The sequence below is a fragment of the Scleropages formosus genome, chromosome 23 (genome assembly GCF_900964775.1).
Source record: "Scleropages formosus chromosome 23, fSclFor1.1, whole genome shotgun sequence".
In the NCBI taxonomy this organism is placed as follows: domain Eukaryota; kingdom Metazoa; phylum Chordata; class Actinopteri; order Osteoglossiformes; family Osteoglossidae; genus Scleropages; species Scleropages formosus.
This window is the reverse complement of record NC_041828.1, coordinates 7665139-7684415: the sequence shown is the minus strand read 5'-3', so window position 1 is coordinate 7684415 and position 19277 is coordinate 7665139. Positions and strand designations below refer to the sequence as shown.

The 19277-nt window shown below is 46.7% G+C and overlaps 1 protein-coding gene across 1 annotated transcript in view; it reads left to right on the top strand.

Moving 5' to 3' along the window:
• Positions 1-9585, top strand: part of kcnh8 (potassium voltage-gated channel, subfamily H (eag-related), member 8) — a 36873-nt gene extending 27288 nt beyond the window's left edge. Inside the window, exons 10-16 of the mRNA XM_018750504.2 lie at positions 807-1056; positions 1703-1917; positions 2554-2592; positions 4541-4806; positions 4964-5067; positions 5186-5265; positions 8733-9585. Of these exons, the coding sequence (XP_018606020.1) occupies positions 807-1056; positions 1703-1917; positions 2554-2592; positions 4541-4806; positions 4964-5067; positions 5186-5265; positions 8733-9308 (1530 nt within the window). The 3' untranslated portion in view covers positions 9309-9585. The remainder of the gene's footprint in view (positions 1-806; positions 1057-1702; positions 1918-2553; positions 2593-4540; positions 4807-4963; positions 5068-5185; positions 5266-8732) is intronic.
• The last annotated feature ends 9692 nt before the right edge of the window (positions 9586-19277 follow it).

The following is a 19277-nucleotide window of genomic DNA, read 5'->3' as shown; positions in this document are numbered from 1 at the left end:
AGAGTTAAAAACTGAATCTAATTCAAATGTGAGATGAATTATAGATATCAGTCTTGATTACCACAGAACAGGGTGGTATGAATCATTGATCATTTCATTTGACAGATTTGGTACTTTCTTGATTGAAGTAGAAGTATCCATTTTTTTTCCAAACGAAACAAGATTCTTGTGGTAACTGATTAGTGGAAAGATGATACATAACGCCAGCGTTTCTCCATCCAACCCTACTCCCACCCCCCCTGTCGGAAACAGCCAGGTCATTGAGGTGGATTTCAAACAGAAGCACCAGTCTCCAGTAGCGTAGCACAGGAAAAGAGTTCAACCATCTCAAGCTCCGTTTCCAGTCTAAAACACTGAAATGAAAAAAACATTTTTGTAACAGTCCTGAGCTCAAAAGTTGACTGGAATTCTTTGGATTTGTCTAGTTACAAGTGTAGTGCAGATGAGCTCACTGATACTAAGTTAGTTCAGTTAGGTTCTGCCTTTAGTTGTACTTAAGTGGTTCATTTGCAATCAGATCAACAATATGCCCACCAAACACTTGCTTTAACAGCCTTTAGCCTGCTTATTGTGTCATAACAACATGTGGCAATGTATAATAGTCTTCACAATTAAAGAATAAGAATTGTGTGATTTTTTTAAACACAAATACAATATCTGTTATAAAGTCAAATGCTGATATTGATATCTGCACCCATGTTGACATAAGAAAAGTGATGAATACATTATGATCTTTTATGGAGACAAAACATAGATTAGGCACCACCTGCTGATCTCTGACTTTAGCTCTGTTTGGGTGGGCCCAGCTGCTGAAGGACTTCCCTGATGAGCTGCGGTCTGACATCACCATGCACCTTAACAAGGAGATCCTGCAGTTGTCACTCTTCGCCTCTGCCAGCAGGGGGTGCCTGCGCTCCCTCTCACTCCACATCAAGACCACCTTCTGTGCCCCGGGCGAGTACCTACTGCGCCAGGGTGATGCCCTGCAAGCGATCTACTTTGTTTGCTCTGGCTCCATGGAGGTGCTGAAGGACAGCATGGTGCTGGCCATCCTAGGTACAGAGGAGTAGTGTGTTTGTGCATTGTTATGAGGAAAGTGTGAGTGTTTTGGAAGATGCTGTGTGTATGTGGAGTCCTGGGGGTTGTCTGGATGTATGCAGAATTGTAAGGGCTCTATGTGTGTGCAATGTCATTGCACGCTCCGAGTATGTATACAGTTTACGGTGTGCCGTAAGTGTGTATGCAGTGCTGCGTATGCCCTGTCCGTGTTTGTAGAGTCGCACATGCTCTGCGGGTGTAGGTTTCCAAAAGCCACTGTGTGTATACAGCATTCTGTGGTCCGTATGACTCTGTGTGTGTGCGCACCATGGTTGCAATAGGAGCGCATCATCTGTGCTAATTGCCATGCTGGGGCTCCGATGGGAAGGACACATTTTCCCTGTGACGTTTGTAAAGGTCACCCTGACATTGGACACTCTGTAGGAGCAGCTCTGCTGCTAAAAGCACTGTCACTGGCAAGCCTCAGAGAGACTGTACCCATTCATAGTGACTGCACTGTAGGGCTTCAATGAAGCTTCAAGTGCAACATAAAAATGGACCATTGCTCCAAGTTTTAGTGTTATTTCTATAGCAAAACACCAGTGCTGTGGATTGCTGACACTCAGATCCTGTTCACAACTGTCTTTTTAACAATGCGTTCCAGGGAAAGGGGACCTAATCGGTGCAAATATGTCCATCAATGAAAGAGTGATCAAGACTAATGCTGATGTCAAGGCCCTGACCTACTGTGACCTGCAGTGCATTAATCTGAAGGGGCTGTATGAGGTGCTGGACCTGTATCCCGAATACTCACACCGGTTTGTACAGGACATCCAACAGGACCTCACCTACAACCTGCGAGAGGGGCATGAGCGCCATGCAAGTATCTTTTTTTCACCTTCCAGTAGAGTGACAATGAGAAGATCACTAATAAACTGTTTTGTTTTGCAGGGTAGCACCACCCAGTCCAGAGTAACTCCACTCAAATATAGCAAAGTGGTATTTATTGTTTTTTTTTTCCTCTGACCCTCTGTGGGTTTCAGTTTGGCCTGAAATGTGCTCATGAATAACTCCCTGTACTTTCCAGCTGATCCACATTTGGGCCACTCTTTTCTTAGAATTATTATTCCAGAAAGTCCCATTTGCTGCAGTTTTCCTGACCTTACTTAAGATGGCTTATATATGAACTTTTGCTGGCCCAAGTGAAAATGTGCATCATGAAGTTACAAATGAAACTGGAACCCCCATATGTCTTTTTTTTCTCAGTGAAAACCTCTCAGAGATGGGTGATCTATTTCCTCCCACATGCATAGTGAGATATTTTCAGTAGTGATAGACGTTTTGAATAGAAAAATATTTTGAAATTCATACGGAAAGCCAAGGAATGATTCTACCACCTGCATTTCAGATGAGGTGTGTGAAATAGTATTGTGAGTAGACTGAGATCGACTTGGTCTCATCGGTTAATCTGCAGTAAATGGTTATCATTTAACATTTGTTTTTCTTTTTGGCTAGATAATATCAAGATTGTGTAACAAAGCTGCATTACCTCAGGTATGATCAAGATGCTGTTGGTTTCAGTCTGCCTTTTAGATGAAAATGATCATACTCACACATCTATGGATTATGGAGATGGATTTTATACCATAGCTGCACTTTAGTAGCAGTAAACCACAGCCAGTCAATGTAAACGTTATGCAGACAAGTTCAGCAGTAATAGCAGGGGATGTTCTTTATAAAAGAATTAATTAGAGAAATCTAAGTAGGAAAAGATGAATTGGGGAGAAAATTTAAGGTGAGTGAAAACTCCATTAGAATTTCTGCAATGCATCAAATTAGCCTCTGCTCTGAAGGGATCATCCATTATTCAAGGGAGGAAAAATGAAAACCATTTCATGTGGAAATTATGGGAATAATTTATACAGCAACTATTTTAATGTGTCATTAATCAGTTAGTGCAGATCAGAACTTAATTTAGAAGAAAGAGCAGAATCGTAAATAAAATTCAGTCTACAAATTCATTTTCACTTCTTTATGTGAACAATGTTGAATATAAACATATGCATTTGAAAGCATTTATTATTTATTTGGAGTCTGAGGATATTTTGCAAAACATTTTAAATTCATAAACTAACTGATGATTTGAAATTGGTGGGCTTGCAAGGTTGACACCTGAAAGTTTGATGGATAAGCATTGTGGTGTCAGAAACTACGCTGAATCTGAAGATTCTTAGAAGACTTAAATGTATTAAAATTAAAATCATTCAGAAAGTTTAAGCAATGCATGTATAATTCAATTCAATTTATTTTTATAGAGAGCTCTTCTCATGCAGTGACACAGAGCGCTTTAACATAGGCATAAGGCAAGAAAAACAAATAAATCGGACAAAGAAACAAAGAAGGCAGTTGACTACCGCCTATCATAATGCTTTTATAGAGCTATTAGTATGCCTACTGACCACAGAGGAAAGGAGCAAAAACTCTCAGCTGTCATACTTGTGAACTAACTTGTACGTACCATTGACAAGTCTTAAACTTCCAGTGGAGCAATGTCATATTCATAATCTCACTTATGTTACTGTTATTATTTTTTACTGGGTGCATACTAGAGTATTGATAAAAGATGTGGTAAAAATACAAATAATTTCTCTAGCTTGTTTCAGCAGTTCTTTCTGCCTAAATTCCTTTTGTGACTTCTGGACCTCTGTAGAAAGAAGCAATTCCAGTCTTCCCCTCTTTAATTTTTCCTCCAAGGACCTTTTCATCCCATGTTCCATCCACTCTTTATTCCCTCCAGTGCTGACAGGGGGGCTTATTAAGCACAAAACCACGGTTCAATAGCCGCTTGTCTTTTTTTTCACGTTTGCCTTTTTAACAATTGCGATTTGCTGAAGGCTCAGAGAGAGGACACGATTTGGCCAGTGTGTATTTCTCTCACACGTGCCTCACAGCAGCCTTTGAACAATTATCCTCAACCAAGGTTAACAGTCAGACAGCTTGCAGGGCATTAAGGCCAACACAGCACATGTATTCTAGAGATGAGAACCCAAGCAATTTGCTTTAGAGAGCAGAAATGACCAGGTCACAATTATTATAAGACCAATATTCTGATGATAAACAGCATGACATTTCAGCATTTTTTTTATATCAGTAAAATAATATCACAGCAATGCCACTTAGTATGATTATTTGAAATTATGTATATTCTGCTATTAGTATATTGACAGAGACACCAAATGACTGATTTGGTCCAAATGCATTATAAACACTCATACTGACGTTAGGCACGTGTTAAAATCCAGTCAAGAACAAAATATTTTCATTAAACTGTTATGAAGATTGAAAATGGTAAACTGGATTTTACATGTACGTAATTGGAAATAAAGATTGTGTCACAGAAGTTATATAAAAGAATATTTTATGTATTTTGGTTTTCATATGGCCATTCTTCAGCTCAGTAAATAATTAGAATAATATGATTTAGTCGTTTTTCTATCTTCAGAGAGAAGGAAAGGGTAATGAACAAGTCATCAAGCGCTACCCATCAATTGCGGAAGACCAGGAGGAAGACGAAGAGGAAGACGAAGCCACACCACTTGCTCCGGACTCAGACAGGCACAGGGAATACTGTGTGGATAATATGTGTCTGGGCTCAGGACCCTCCAGGCAGGATACAGTAAGGGACGGAAACAACAGGAAGCTGGACCATAACCCTAGCATTCACCACTCCACCCAAATTGGCCTGGACCCTTGTGACCTCAGCCCCAGGTAGCATCTGGACCTTTTCTCCCTCCATCTCTCAGACCATGATCCTAAGAGCTCTTAGGTTGGGGAGGAGATGAAATAAAAATTGATCTATGAAACTGCATGGTATGTGCGAACTGCAGAGTTTTCAGTAACTCTGTATACTGTGCATGTTGTGCAGGATTGTGGACGGCACCGAGGATAGTGATGGCACTGAGAACTCTTCTGCCTTTAGATTTTCTCAGAGCCAACAACAACCAACCAGCAATCCCACACGAAATACAGGTGATTCTCCTGAGCTGGTTTGCCTGTGCTTTACCTGTACACATGCTCTGTGTAGTGCTTTTCCCCATGAATTACAGAAATGAACAGCAGGCTTGCATGTGTGCACGTTATATTGCAGGTAATGTACAAATCAGCACAAAGGAGCTGGCAGAAAAGATGGAAGAGACGAGAGGACAGTTGCGTCAGCTGAACCAAGAGGTAGGCTGAGAAGCGTAGCGACTGTGGATTGTCAGTACTGCTGGAAACAGAAGAGTTAACACAAAATGATGTGAACCCCAGTACCCTCAGCCATATGGTGCGTGCTGGAACCAGAGAAGTGCTGAAATATATTTTTCTAACTTTATTTTTTTGAAGGACAGATTAAAAGTTAAATCAGGACTCACTGATGAATGCTCCTTGGTGCTTAAGACAGGTCATCTGTCGGGAGTCCATAGGTGTTAAAAAATATTCCTCACACCATATCCCTGGCAGCATTTCAGACCTTTTTGTCTGGTTTGCTGAGAAGTGGGCAAGACTGGTGAGCTGTAAAACAGAGTGTAGAAGTCACCTCTGATGTATGTCATACTGCATACCGTGTGCATGTGGATGTGGGGTCTCACAAGCAAAAGGCCACCGAATTAACAGACTGAGTCTCAGCACAGTCCTAGTCAGAACCCTGGACAGCAGGGGGCTATAATAAAGCAAAGATTATGTTTCCGGACAAGCTGTAACTCAGGGATATTACTATCATTCCATTGCCTGAATGTGTCATGAAGTCACTGTCATGCTCAGATAGTAACATGGCAAGAAATGCAGTTTTAGTGTGGGACTTGCTGTAAAAAAAATTTGAAAGACCTGCAAAGCAAAGCCAAATATGCACACAGAGCTGATTTAGTACTGACTGGGAGAATGGTCTTGTGCTGAATGTTTTTGGGAGTTCCTATTAAATGTGATTTGGACAAAATGTATGTCACACCCCTCATATGAACAACCATCTCCTTTGTCCTGTAATCTGTAGAGATATTTATGCCAGCTCTGTACCATCAAACTCTGCTTATAGTCCAGCAGTCCTGCAGTCCACGCACAATTTCTGTCCTTGTCCAGGAACGCAGAACTCGCACATTCAAGGACACAGTCTACACCCAGAGAGGTAGCTGAATCACTGTTCAGAATGATATTTCAAATCTTTATATTTATTGCTGGTTTACAGTCAACATTACAGTGATAGACCACATTGCCAAGGAGGTTTACACTTTCACCCTAAACTTATGTTGACACATTCCACATTACATAGTGTTTTCATAATATAGGTCTTCTCTCACAGCCAGCTCTAATTGCATCTGACTGTGTTTGGCCAGAGGTACTAATATTTAATACTCCAACATCCCCTCACTTTTTAAAGCCATTTCTAAGGATGAGACACACTCAGAGTTTCCTAGAGAACAAAAGTGTAATCCATGCGGGGTAATTTGTGTCTAAATATAAAATTTTAGTCTCAGTAAAGTGAGAAGATAAAAAAATTGTGAAAAAACCATCATTTCATAAAATTAAGGGTGTAATTGCTATAAAATTGCTTTTATTTGGTGTTTTACTGGTATAAACTATATGTTAAACTGTAAAATGGCAGAGAGTTTGGTAGTGCCTGTTTCAGGTGTTAGGGAAAGACTCTGCTGAGCTCTTTTTCTGTAGTTCCTCACAGTCCTCATACTTCTGAAACAGATGGTTTAGCATTTTAGTTGAGACATTATAATTTCTTCACACAATTCAAGGTAAGTTAGCAGTGTTCCACCTGTTTCCTGGCAACCTCTGCAAAGTGATTTTTGCGATGCAAAGAAAGCAGATTGCAATGTACCTGAACCTGGTTTCATCTCAGCTGTTGCTAACACAGGTGCTTATACTCTCTGTCTCCAGCATGCATTATTTATGCATTTTCTGACTTGGAAACGAGACAGATTATTATGTCTTTCATTTCTTTACTGCATGCAAAAGCAGTAGAAGGATGAAAGGGGAGACGATTGTATTTGCATTAATTTTTCACGAAAGATCCATGTATGTAAAAGTGGAGGTTTTTGGAACACCTGGGTGTTCTGTATCTAGTCAGAGAGTGGTGAAAACCCACGAGACCTTGTACTTGTGCAGTTATCCAAACAGACATAACTGACCCCATTCAGCACCTATTCTAACAGAGAGCCCTGGAAAAAGCTGGGCAATCCAGATGTGAGGGTTCTCATGTTGGCACCGTGGGTCAGATGCATCTTTATGACGCTCACTGACTCGTGTTCATTACTTTGAAGAAAGCTTGTGATTGTCAACATCGAGGACAGATGGAAATTTCCATAGTAGGAGAAGAGTGAACCCAAAGGACACTGCGACCACTGTGGGATGTTCATAGTTTTACGAACAAGAGCTATTCGCACATGCCATAAAATGCACATTGCCTGTATTAGTCTTGCTTTGCATATTCCACTGGTTTCTACCTGATGGAAAAATTGGGAGGAATGGTAAAAAATTTGAGTAAATAAGTCAGTCCCTTTAGAGCAGAACATTTTCCTTTTTAAACAACACTTCCTCAACTTTATAAACTGACTAACCCAACTCTTGCCTCTCCATTACAGAACCATCTTAACTGTTTATGATTTGCAGTACTTGCACATTTATTTCCAAATTCAATGGGGCTAACAGCACTTGTGTTGTGCAACAGTATGCTTAGTGTTTGCATGTTTTCCATGTGTGGAGTGCACTGCACTTCCATGAAAAGGCACATGGCTAGCATGATGAACAACTGAGTGCCCTTCTTGTGGCAGCACCAGCTGCTGTCCTGGCACACAGCCGCCACTGTACATCCCGCAGGTGCCCCTGGTGCAAGAGAGCATAAATCATGCCATATGTTCCCCAGGGAGCAATTGGATGAGCAGCTGAGCACCACCGAACTTCCTCTAAGTCGGCACAGTTCCTTGTGTGATTACGATGAGCCACTTCAAGTTGGCATGAAAAATTAAGGTTTAGCACATGGAGCACTGCTGGAATTCAGCGTTGTGTTGGTGACTGTGCTGTTTTCAGTTCATTCCCCTCGCTGTAATTTCTAGATATTTATTTATTCTTGCATAATAAAATTATAACTGACTTTCAGTCAGTCACAATGGGAGTTGAAGCACAATTTAAGTTCTGTCACAATACATCAGTAAGCACTGCTCTATGTGTACTATTTTAAATAATTCTGTGTGTGAAAATAAAAGGGACAGTCAGAGTATCACTGCTATATTAACTGAATAACAGCAGCTATGGGTTCTGATACATCACAGAAGACAAAAAAATAATATGCACTATATAATTTCCAGAATAACTAAAATCAAAATTTTAAAACTAAAATTATGTTTGAAAAGTAAATTTCATCCATCCAATTTCAGTAACTGCTTGCCCTGAGCAGGGTTGCAGTGAACCAGAACTTATGCTAAAAGAATTGGGTGCAAGGCTGAGGGGAATACACCCTGGGAGGGATGCCAGTCCACTGCAAGGTCGAAAAATAAATTGCAAGGCAAAATGTGTTGTTTTTTGTACTTTTTCACCATACAGTATAATTTGAAGGCCAAAGTGCAGCAGCGTAGATTACTCTGACTTGTGTGTCTTCCTATGACTCGCTCTGGTTTGACTGATCATGTTTGCTCCCTTTTGTCCTTCCGGCGTAGGTCAGTGCCCTGGGCAAGGAGGTGGCCGACCTGGGTCGGGGCCTCCGGATGCTCATGGAGGGCCTGCTCTCTGCCCCACACCCCTTGCAGTTCTGGCCAACCCACTGTGTGGGAAGCCTACCTGCCCAGGTCAGCCGGACCCATGCAACTCCACCTTACTTGAGGCGCTCCCAGTCAGGACACACCACTCCTCTGTCAGTGCACCTCACCCCGGGGCCTGGCTGCCAGAGTGCTGCGACACTCCATGGAGAAGCCCAGGAGCACCAGCTCTTTTGCCCCTCCCCTATGTCAGGGGTGGACCCATGTTCAGCACCCCTGCCTCCACAGGACAACAACTTGTTCGGTGCTCCCCATGAGCCTCCCTCTGTGTGCTCCTTGCCTGAAACCTCCTCCTGGACGCTCCTCAGTGGGGAACCGCACAGTACCAGGTCAAAGTGTCAGAGTCTTGAGAACGTTCCTGTTTCGTGGGACCCAGAGGGATCCACTTCTGCTTCTCTTCAGAGTCCGAGGAGTTTGAAGGCAGGCGTGCTGGAGCCCTCCAGACCCCTGAGAGAACACCATCCCTTGGAACTATAGCAGACTTGCTCAGGACTTGTTTTACACAATTGCCTAACTGCTGTTATTGCCACCGCGCAGCTCTTTGGCTCAAGCGGGATTTTCTGTCTTTTAGCCAGTCGAGTAGAGGGGACCAACAGGTGGCTCCTTCACATGGCATGTTCATCAACGCATGTGACCAAAAGGACATGACTGTAGCTTTAGGTGATAGAGACATTTGATTATGCACGGGTTAGACGCATGTCAGCTGCCTTGACGTTCCTTCCCAAGCTGCCCTGAGGCTAAGAAGAGAACAGCAGGACCTCCACATCATCACGGTGGTGGGGGGGGGGGGGGGAGTGGGGGCTATTACTGACTGCTCTTTAGCACTCGGGGGGGCAACTCCACCTTAGGTGACAGAGCTCCTGCTGTTTTTCGTCATGTTGCACTCATCAAGGGGACCGCAGCTCTGCATGCCAGCTTCCGAAACAGTCGGCTGAGTAGCACCACTAGATACATCCAGTAAATGCATGTCACTGTAACGTAAAAGAAACTCGCCTTTAACCGGAAAAAGGGAGAATGGATACTGACAATGGATGCTGATAGGGGTACTGATGATGGATAGTTTAACAGAGAGGCTGAGTATTTGTTGTAACAGTAAGAGCACTAAGTGATTTCCTGTGAAATTTGCACTGACTCGTACAGTTGACTGACGAGGAGGGAGCTGTCATCAAGCCCAGACACATATAGGTTACCCACATTTGCATACTTAGCCCAAGGAAATGCATCACGATCAAAATGGAGAATGGCCATAACTCTGGTTTCCAGCACTGGAATAACAAGTTTTATATTCATATGCAATGAATGTATTGGAAGAAAACGTGCTAATTTATTTTTCACCTCTTTAATCTGAGATTTCTGGGGATGAGTATACTTTAAACTTGAAAAAATCAGGACTGAAGCGAAACTGATATGAACCAGTGTGAATCTGGAATAGATGCCATTTGTGCTACAGTGGCACTTTGGTTGTGTAGCTGGACTCAGGTGGGTTTACAGTTCAGACACTCAGCTGTGGGAGTGCGATTTGTGACTTTGTTTCACTTTTAATACTACTGAGAAAATGTATTATACTAATAAACATGACATACCGCAGCTGGATTGTGTCATGTTATCAATGGATTTTCAAGAGGATTGTGGGTAAGTACCTTCCATAGATGATGCTGGCAGAGACGCGGTGACACTACAGCGTTTGGAACTGTGGGCGTACCTGCCGGCCTCACTCTATTTCACTCCAGACACCTACTCCGAGCACAGCTGGTGTCACAGTTCAATGACCACTGATGAAATGAATGTGTGGTGTGCTCCTCGGGGGGGTCGAGGGAGGGGTCCAGCGGTTCATCTAAGGCTAAAACATTGCGCCTCTGGTGATGTGCGCATCATTCGTGCGGAGTGTTACCTGAGCCGACTGCCAGAACGGGAGCGGCAGGAGTCATTGAAGAGAAACAGCTGCTGGGTGGTGGAGACACCTGTCAACACACTCCACAAAGGCCTGGGGGCTTCTTGTTAATGCCCATTGTCCAGACCCATGTGCCATTATGGGACACACCATTTGCTCTGATGATGATGATGATGATTATTATTATTATTATTATTATTATTGCCATCATCGGTACAGGAGAACAGCTCTGGATTCAGCACATCATACACTTTCTAGATATTTAACACAGAGACGCCAGCACACGACCACTTATCGTGCTCAGTAGAAGTTATTTTTGCCATCTGTTATCAACCGAAAAAAAAGAGGATCGTGTCTTGTTAGGTGTCATTCAAGCTATCTGCGAGACTCAGCCTCGTGATTTTATGGAAATCGCATGACGAGAAGGGAAACAAGCCATTCCAATTAATAGAGAACCCAAAATAATCAGAGGACTCATTAAGGGCTGAGATCATTACACATTAGTCAGTAGATGAGAGAATAATCACAGAATGAGACGGTAAAAGGAAAACGTCAAGAGAGCAGGTCGGGGAAGCGCCATCGAACGTGTGAGCACTACAGCAACCCTCGCTTAGGAGTAAACTAGTGCACCGCATAAAGAAAATGGAAAAATGCTAGAGGCCAAAAGAACATAACTTAAGACAGGTCCTAAACCAAAGCACTATTTTTTCATAAATAAAACAATAAAAACTGTTAATGTGGATAAAACGTTGATCTGGATGAAAGTGTGCGCTAATCATCTGACTTTAAATCCGTACATTTTGAATTATTAGTCACCGTGCTTCTTTGCAGACCCAACCTCCCTCCCCCCCCCCAAGCCTGCGACTCCGACCCCAACCCAGGAGGACGAAGGACGCTTGTCACGTATTCCCGGAAAACACGCTGGCGCTGAATGCACCGTCTCCACCCACCCCTGAGCTCTAATCAGGCCCGTTCCCTCTGTCCCTGACCCAAATTCAACACCAATTCACTGCATGAATTATTCCTCTTCAAACGAACACATTGTTGCGCTGAATGCTTCATCTTCAGCAATTTATTTTGTCCCAGATTTGAAGAATAAGGGTGCATCAGAAACGGATCGTTCCTTTTTATTATGTACGTTGAAGGTTCAGCTCAACATTTGTTTAAATATATACACACACACATATAAATGTAAATATGTACTGTGCTTACTGGAACAAAACTCCATTCCGCAGAGTACTTTATTTTTTTTTTTGAATTACCTCAATACCGTTTAAAGACAACCGTTAAAAAAGTGCGTGACCTCAGAGCAACCAAAGAGCGTGTTCTGCAGCAGCGCATACGGCAGTGGTGCCGCGCACAACGTTGAGTTCATTCCAGGCACAAATAAAGCAGGCAGATGTGTGGTACCGGTGGTGCGAACAGCCCGGCTTGGGGTAAAAGTGGGGTACGTCCCCGAACGGGCGCGCCTCCCAAACGGCTCAAGCAAACCGACCCGGCCGGCCGGTTTCGGACTTGGGGCGATTTCTTTAAACCTTCCTCTTTTCGCTAGGTTCCTGACTCCTCCTGACCCTGAAGTTTAGCTCCTCGCCAGGAATTAATTCCACTCGTAAACTGTAGCTTTGCGCTTGTTTCGTAACAGCTGGGTTATGAGAGAGCAGCAGAGGCAGCGCGCGAGGGGGGGGCGAGCACCTGCGCGTAACCTGAAAGTGGCCGTCTCGGCTCGGGGCTCCTGCTGTTGTGCTCTGGGAAAAGGCACTTAGCATGATTGCCCCGGTCGAATATTCAATCACATAAATGGGTAAAAATGGCCCGGTGTAAAATGCTGGCGGCAACTTTCGATTTTTCTTGCACATAAGCGCAAATGTGGCTGTTAAAAAGGCTGATCGGAGCGTTGCTGTGTTACGCGTGCAGCCCAGGCCGGAATAAATGTGGCTCCCGGCAGGAGGCGTGATTGCTTTGCCGCGCAGGAACACCCGGGTCTGCGCCGCGGGATGCCGATGGGGCTCTCGTCTCCGCTCGGAGAGGGACGTCATCCGCAGGGGGTGGCGCACCCCGCCGGCCGTACGATGCGTTACGTGTCCGAGCGCGGCACTCGGATCTCAGAGCGGGACATCGATTCTGGACGCGCTACGGCTGGTGGTCACGTTAACGGTGTTCAGCCGTGGTGATCTGCGGTACCTTCGGGGTGTACGGATCGCAGGCGGAACACGCGCTTTCTCCTCCTCGCCGGCCAATGAAACGGTGTGTCTCCGAAGGGGCTGCCGCGTTTGCGGCGAGACCCACGTGGGATACAATGTGGGTGTCCTCTCTCTCATTGGATTCCATCTCCGGGTGCAGAGATGGACATACGAGACTCAGGTTAGGGCGCAAAACCAGCTACTTGTAAAGGAAGTAGAAACTGTTATTTGTTTTTATTGTTATTTACCTGGAGGGGGTGCGGTGGCGCAGTGGGTTGGACCGGGTCCTGCTCTCTGGTGGGTCTGGGGTTCGAGTCCCACTTGGGGTGCCTTGCGACGGACTGGCGTCCCGTCCTGGGTGTGTCCCCTCCCCCTCCGGCCTTACGCCCTGTGTTGATGGGTAGGCTCCGGTTCCCTTGCGACCCCGTATGGGACAAGCAGTTCTGAAAATGTGTGTGTGTGTGTGTGTGTGTTATTTACCTGGAGGGGGCGTGGTGGTGCAGTGGGTTGGACCGGGTCCTGCTCTCTGGTGGGTCTGGGGTTCGAGTCCAGCTTGGGGTGCCTTGCGGTGGACTGGCGTCCCGTCCTGGGTGTGTCCCCTCCCCCTCCGGCCTTACGCCCTGTGTTGCCGGGTTAGGCTCCGGTTCCCTGCGACCCCGTATTGGACAAGCGGTTTTGAAAATGTGTGTGTTTGTGTGTTATTTACCTGGAGGGGGCGTGGTGGTGCAGTGGGTTGGACCGGGTCCTGCTCTCTGGTGGATCTGGGGTTCAAGTCCCGCTTGGGGTTCCCTGCGACGGACTGGCGTCCCGTCCTGGGTGTGTCCCCTCCCCCTCCGGCCTTATGCCCTGTATTATCGGGTAGGCTCCGCGACCCCGTATGGGATGAGCGGTTCCGGAAAATGTGTGTGTGTGTGTGTGTGTGTGTGTTATTTACCTTTTGCCCAAAGTGACAGATATTTTATCTGATGATTAAATGGCTGTTGGGGGGTGCGGCAGGGCAGCGGCTTTGGCCAGGGCCTGCTGCGTAGTGGGTCTGGGGTTCGAGTCCTGCTTGGGGTGCCTTGCAGTGGACTGGCGTCCCGTCCGGGGTGTTTCCCTTGCGCCCTGTGTTGCCGGGTTAGACTCTGGTTTTCCGCAACCTCACTTGGGACGAGCAGTTGTAGCTTGTGTGTGTGTGTGAATAGATATTTTTTGAATGGAACAATTTTATGTTTTTGCCACAGCGCCTTGTCCAGGGTGCACCCTGCCTTGCACACTATGCGCCCGGGATAGGCTTCAGCCCAGCGTGACCCTGCTGAGGAGCAACTGTTTTCTTTATTTGTGCTTCAGCAGAGCTCCTCCAGGGACTTGAACTGAAAGTATTCCTGCTGAAAGTGTGTGTCCTCAACCTCCAACCATGTCACCTGCTGCCCCTTTTATCGACTCACATAAGTCATCAGGTAAGCAGAGCAGATTCCTCTGTCTAAAAAATCCGGGCGAGAAGCTGAAGCCGTACCAACAACGTGACGTTCGGCAGCTGTCTTTACTTGGCGGAAACGTTGACTTGGTTCCGCCCCCCTTGTGTTCACTGGACTGTGATCATCACGAAACTGCTGCTGGTCTCACTCCGCGAGTCTCACAAGATGAGCAGCAGTCAGAGCTGCTCTCTCGCATGTGCGTCAGTTCCCGTGATCTCTCTGCCGTGTGTGTGTGTGTGTGTGTCCACAGGATACTGAGTGTTCACCGGCGTCATCAGTCTGCCTGTCTGTCTGTCGGACAGCAACGCGCGTGTTCGCATGTCAGGGGAGCACGGAGCCAGAATTAGACCACACAATAATCATCCACATGATAAATTAGCTTGTAAAGCGGCTGCATGCGCACTGCTGTCAGAGGCGGTGCTGAAATGAAAACAAAGTCGTGAAGCTGTTCCCTCATTAAAAGGGATGGCAGAGCCAGCAGCGAACGGGGCGCTGCGTACCCCCCCCCCCCCCCCCCCCCCCGTTGGGTGGTCCTCCGCCTCCTCGTCACGCGCTCATCCTCTTCATCACCCTCCTCCCGCCGCCCTCCAAAGCCTAGTCCATTCGCTTTGTCTAAACCCAACAAAATAAAACCCTGAGCATACGCTCACAAACAATGGAGTCCATTCATTCCTTCTAAACGTCAAAGAGCATAATTTGTTGGCAGCGCATGTTCGGATGACGACAGCCGCAATAAGCGAATTCCAGGGCGCTGGAGGAATGCTGGAATTTATCGACAGTGGCGTTTTAATTTAAGCGAAATGAACACGCTGAGACATTCTAGCAACAAATCCATCCATCAACAACTCTTTTGTCCCGAGCAGGGGTCGCGGTGAGCCTGAGCCTAGCCTGGCGACACGGGGCGGAGGGGACACACCCGGGATGGGACACCAGCCCATCGCAAGGCGCCCCACGTAGGGCTCGAACCCCAGGCCGGCCACACGGCGGGCACCAGCCGAACCCGGCGAGCCACACACCCCCCTTAGCGACGACTCACAATCTCCAAAATCAAATCATCTGCACAGTAAAATACATCAGGCGCTCCACTCGTTTACTTCTTTGCTGCGACGCGTCCAGGATGCTCAGGTGAGCTTCAAGGAATCCCTCTCCTTACTACAGTAATCAGCTGTACGGACCATACTGAGCTACAGATTTTTACCACGGCTTTCCTTTAATATGGAAGTGATTTGATTATGCTGTCGAACTTCCGGGTTTAGAATTCACTGAGTTTTCAGTTCAAATAAAATCCAAGGTCAAAGTTCAAATGGTGGGTCTGGGGTTCGAGTCCCGCTTGGGGTGCCTTGCGACGGACTGGCATCCCATCCTGGGTGTGACCCATCCTCCTCCGGCCTTACGCCCTGTGTTGCCGGGTTAGGCTCCGGCTCCCCGCGACCCCGCGTGGGACAAGCGGTTTCAGATGATGTGTGTCTGTGTGTGAGTTCAGAATGACTTTTCAGGGTAAGAATAAAATACGGAAAGGTGGTTCGACACACCAAGTTGTTCCTCTGCTCCCTCGCAGCCAAGAAGCATTAATCATAACCGAACACACAATTATGGCACTCGTATCTCCGCTGACCGGCAGATTCTCATTACGAGGAAGACGGCGAAAGCATCGTTTCCCCGTCCTCTCGGAGCAAAGACGACACGGAGTATCATAATCCCTGAGATCAATAACCCAGAGCGCTGAGCAACACGATGTAACTTGTAGAAGCTTTACACGCTTTCCTGAATATCCCACCGCTTAGACGGGAACACGTCCCTCGGCGATTTGCATGACAACATGAATATTCATTAAAACAATAACCATGGGAGCCATATTTTTGGCCAACAAAATCCAATAGCGGGTCTTTTGTGTAAAGGAGGTGAGAGTGAACGACACTTCGCTCGTGAATATTCATGAGCGAGAAAAGAGCAGAGCCGAAGATGAAGCGGCGCGTCTCGCAACAGCGCGAGCGTCCCGCTCCTGTGCGTCCGCCGTGCTCGTTTCCGCTCGAGTCTGGGCTCAGCAATTACCGGCTCTCCTCCGACTGGAAATATCTTAAACATCAGTAAATACTGGAGGAGTGAAACTGTTAAGTGTCAGGATCGAAATGAGGTTTGGAAGAGCGTCGCAGGAACGGCCCCCGGCGCAGTCCGGGTGTTCGGCCAGGGGTTAGCGCAGCGCACGGGTGGACGCCCGCAGAGCGGCACCTTGGGAGGCGCGAGACTCAGCGGCCGAGGACGTGTCCTTCCGATTTAGAAGCACGGGGTGGAATCTCTTGCGCGTTGATTCTTACCGTCGCTCTTGGGGTCAACGCTTCTGCCCCCCTTCTGCAGCATCAAGCCAACAAGCGTAAAAGTTGGCTGTGCAGAAGGTGGGAAGAAGCATGAACTAAGGCCACGTGACATGAGAAGAAGGTGAGCACCACACGCAGCTCAATACCGGTAGAGCGTGACACTTATCGTAAGGCGTTTCGCGCCTTTCTGCCGCACGTCTCTTTAAGGGGGTGAAACGGAGAGAAATAACTCCTCGCTCGAAGGCGTCTGAGGGCACGGCTGCTGGAAGCCTCGATGAGCAGGACTTGGAGAATATGTTTGTACTTCATTATTCCCTGTTAAATAGGAGTAGCTGGAGAGAGCCACCCCCCCCCCCAACCACCGCCAACCTCGGACCTGCGGAGCGCCCCGCTGGGAGCCGCACATAACTCGGCTGTAAATAAAATCTCTCGGTGCCGAAATTGCTTTGCGTGTGTCTGGCACGCTTGTTAAAGACGGCCGCGTTTTCGGCGGGGATCGTCAATCACCCGGGCGACGGCAGCGGCAGGGGGATAAATTGGCTCGTGAGCCACGCGGGGCGGGCTGGGGCGGAACACCAGGTTATCTCCTGCCACGCTTCACACGGATGCGGGAGGGAAACGGCCTCCTCTGTGCCGCCGTGCAAAAACCAGCGCCTTTTCGGAGGATCCCAGCTGGCGCTTCTTCCGTTTTCCCAATAGCAGAGGGCCCCGTTGTCTCAAACGCTGGCAGTGCGTTAAACAAAGAGGCAGTAAAAAATGGTTTGACGCGTCCCCTGCCGAGACGTCCCGGAAAGGAACCGAGAGACGACCCCGGATGCGGGAGGTGTTTGATTCTGTGGATTCCCCCCCCCCCGCTGCGACAGCGTTCACGTGTTCATTTGCGACGGATTTGTCCCGTCACTCTGAGGACTTTTTGACAGCCCAAAGGCAACGAATCATGCGGGAAAGCAGTGAGGTGGGAGCAATTAACACATCGCCATCACCCTGCTGGAACCACACTTGGATGATGGCTTACAGTGCATGAAATATGTAAGGACTGCGCAGGGGTGCCAGACCCATAAAGGACAGCAGTTCTGTCCCGGGGTGCTGCTCCGGTGCTGAAATGGTCCTACGAGACAAGTGTCACCTGCACTCTACCTCCGCCAGCCCGCACACACACACACGCACACAGATCACTCATTCTCTTCTTCGTTGCTCCCAAGCTGTACAAGGAGCTTCCTTTTAACATCTGCTTTTCTGGTGCCACCAGTCTTCTGACCTTCCGCTGGCTTTTGAAGACCCATCTCTTCACTGATCATCTTAGAATGGTGTAAACATCTCATTCTGTGTTGCCTCTTGTCTTCCCCCCATAGTATTTCACTGTGTTTTTAACCCTTGCCGGTTTGCGACAGCTGGACCGAATCTTTAAGCTCTTGTTCTTTGCTTATAATTGTTTATAATTTCTTTATAATACATTAAAATGTATAATACAAACAATAAAAGCAATCAAGTGTGAGCCAATAAATAAATTCAACATGACATGAGTCGTCGTCAGTTAACGTTTTATAAGTACATTTTTCTTCTTGAATATGTCCAGCGCTCAGTATATCTGTGGATGTCTATGTGTCCATGTACAAAAAAATGATTATCTGAAATGCACATTTGTGGCTGAATATATGTCAGACCACAGAAGGTTTCATTTAAGTCTGAAAATCTGGTTCCCCGGTAATTCCATTCAAACTTTAGAGGTTTGTAAAAATTGCACGTTTAGAAAGCTTTTCATCTTTGACCTTAATTGCAGCTCTGAGCTAACTATTTTGCTTCCTTTTAATGCAGTACATCTTTACTAAATGTCAGCCTGGATTCCCAGGAAAGACCGAACATAATTGCACGGTAACTGCCTCGCCGCTGTGCGGAAAGTCACCGCCGTTCCCACCGAAGTGTTTTACATTCGCATGGAACGCGCGATGGAGTAAGGAGCCGCTCTCGAGGCTGTAATTAAGGTTGAATACCTGCTGATATATGCGTGTGACCCACTTGGCTGAGAAACTAAAGCTATTTTCATATTGACTCATTTGTCACAATAAACAGGGGGAGAAAACTGGAACAATCAATAAATAAAAAAAAAAGCAGAAAATTTAGGAGGATGATATAACCTTAATAGGACTTGAGTGATTATATGAAAACTGGATGGGGAAATTAAGCGGGCAAAATACGAAAAGCACATTTCATAGGTGGGAAAGGTGTTTAATAGTTAGGGTTAGATTATTCTTTGGAAATATTTAAGAGTTTCATTTTTAAACCAATGGGGGGGGCGCAATGGCGCAGAGGGATCGGCCGGGTCCTGCTCTGTGGCGGGTCTGGGGTTCGAGTCCCACTTGGGGTGCTTTGCAATGGACTGGAGTCCTGTCCTGGGTGTGTCTCCTCCGCCCTTCGTTGTTGGGTTAGGCTCCGGTTTCCCACGAGCCTGCTTGGGACAAGCGGTTTCAGACTGCGTCCATGTGTGATTTTTAAACCGGGGGGGTGAAATGGTGGTGCAGCGGTGGTGCAGCAAGTAGAGCCGGTGCTTCGCAACTCCTGGGCTGCGGGTTTGGACCTGGATTTGAATCTGTCTCGGTCTGTGC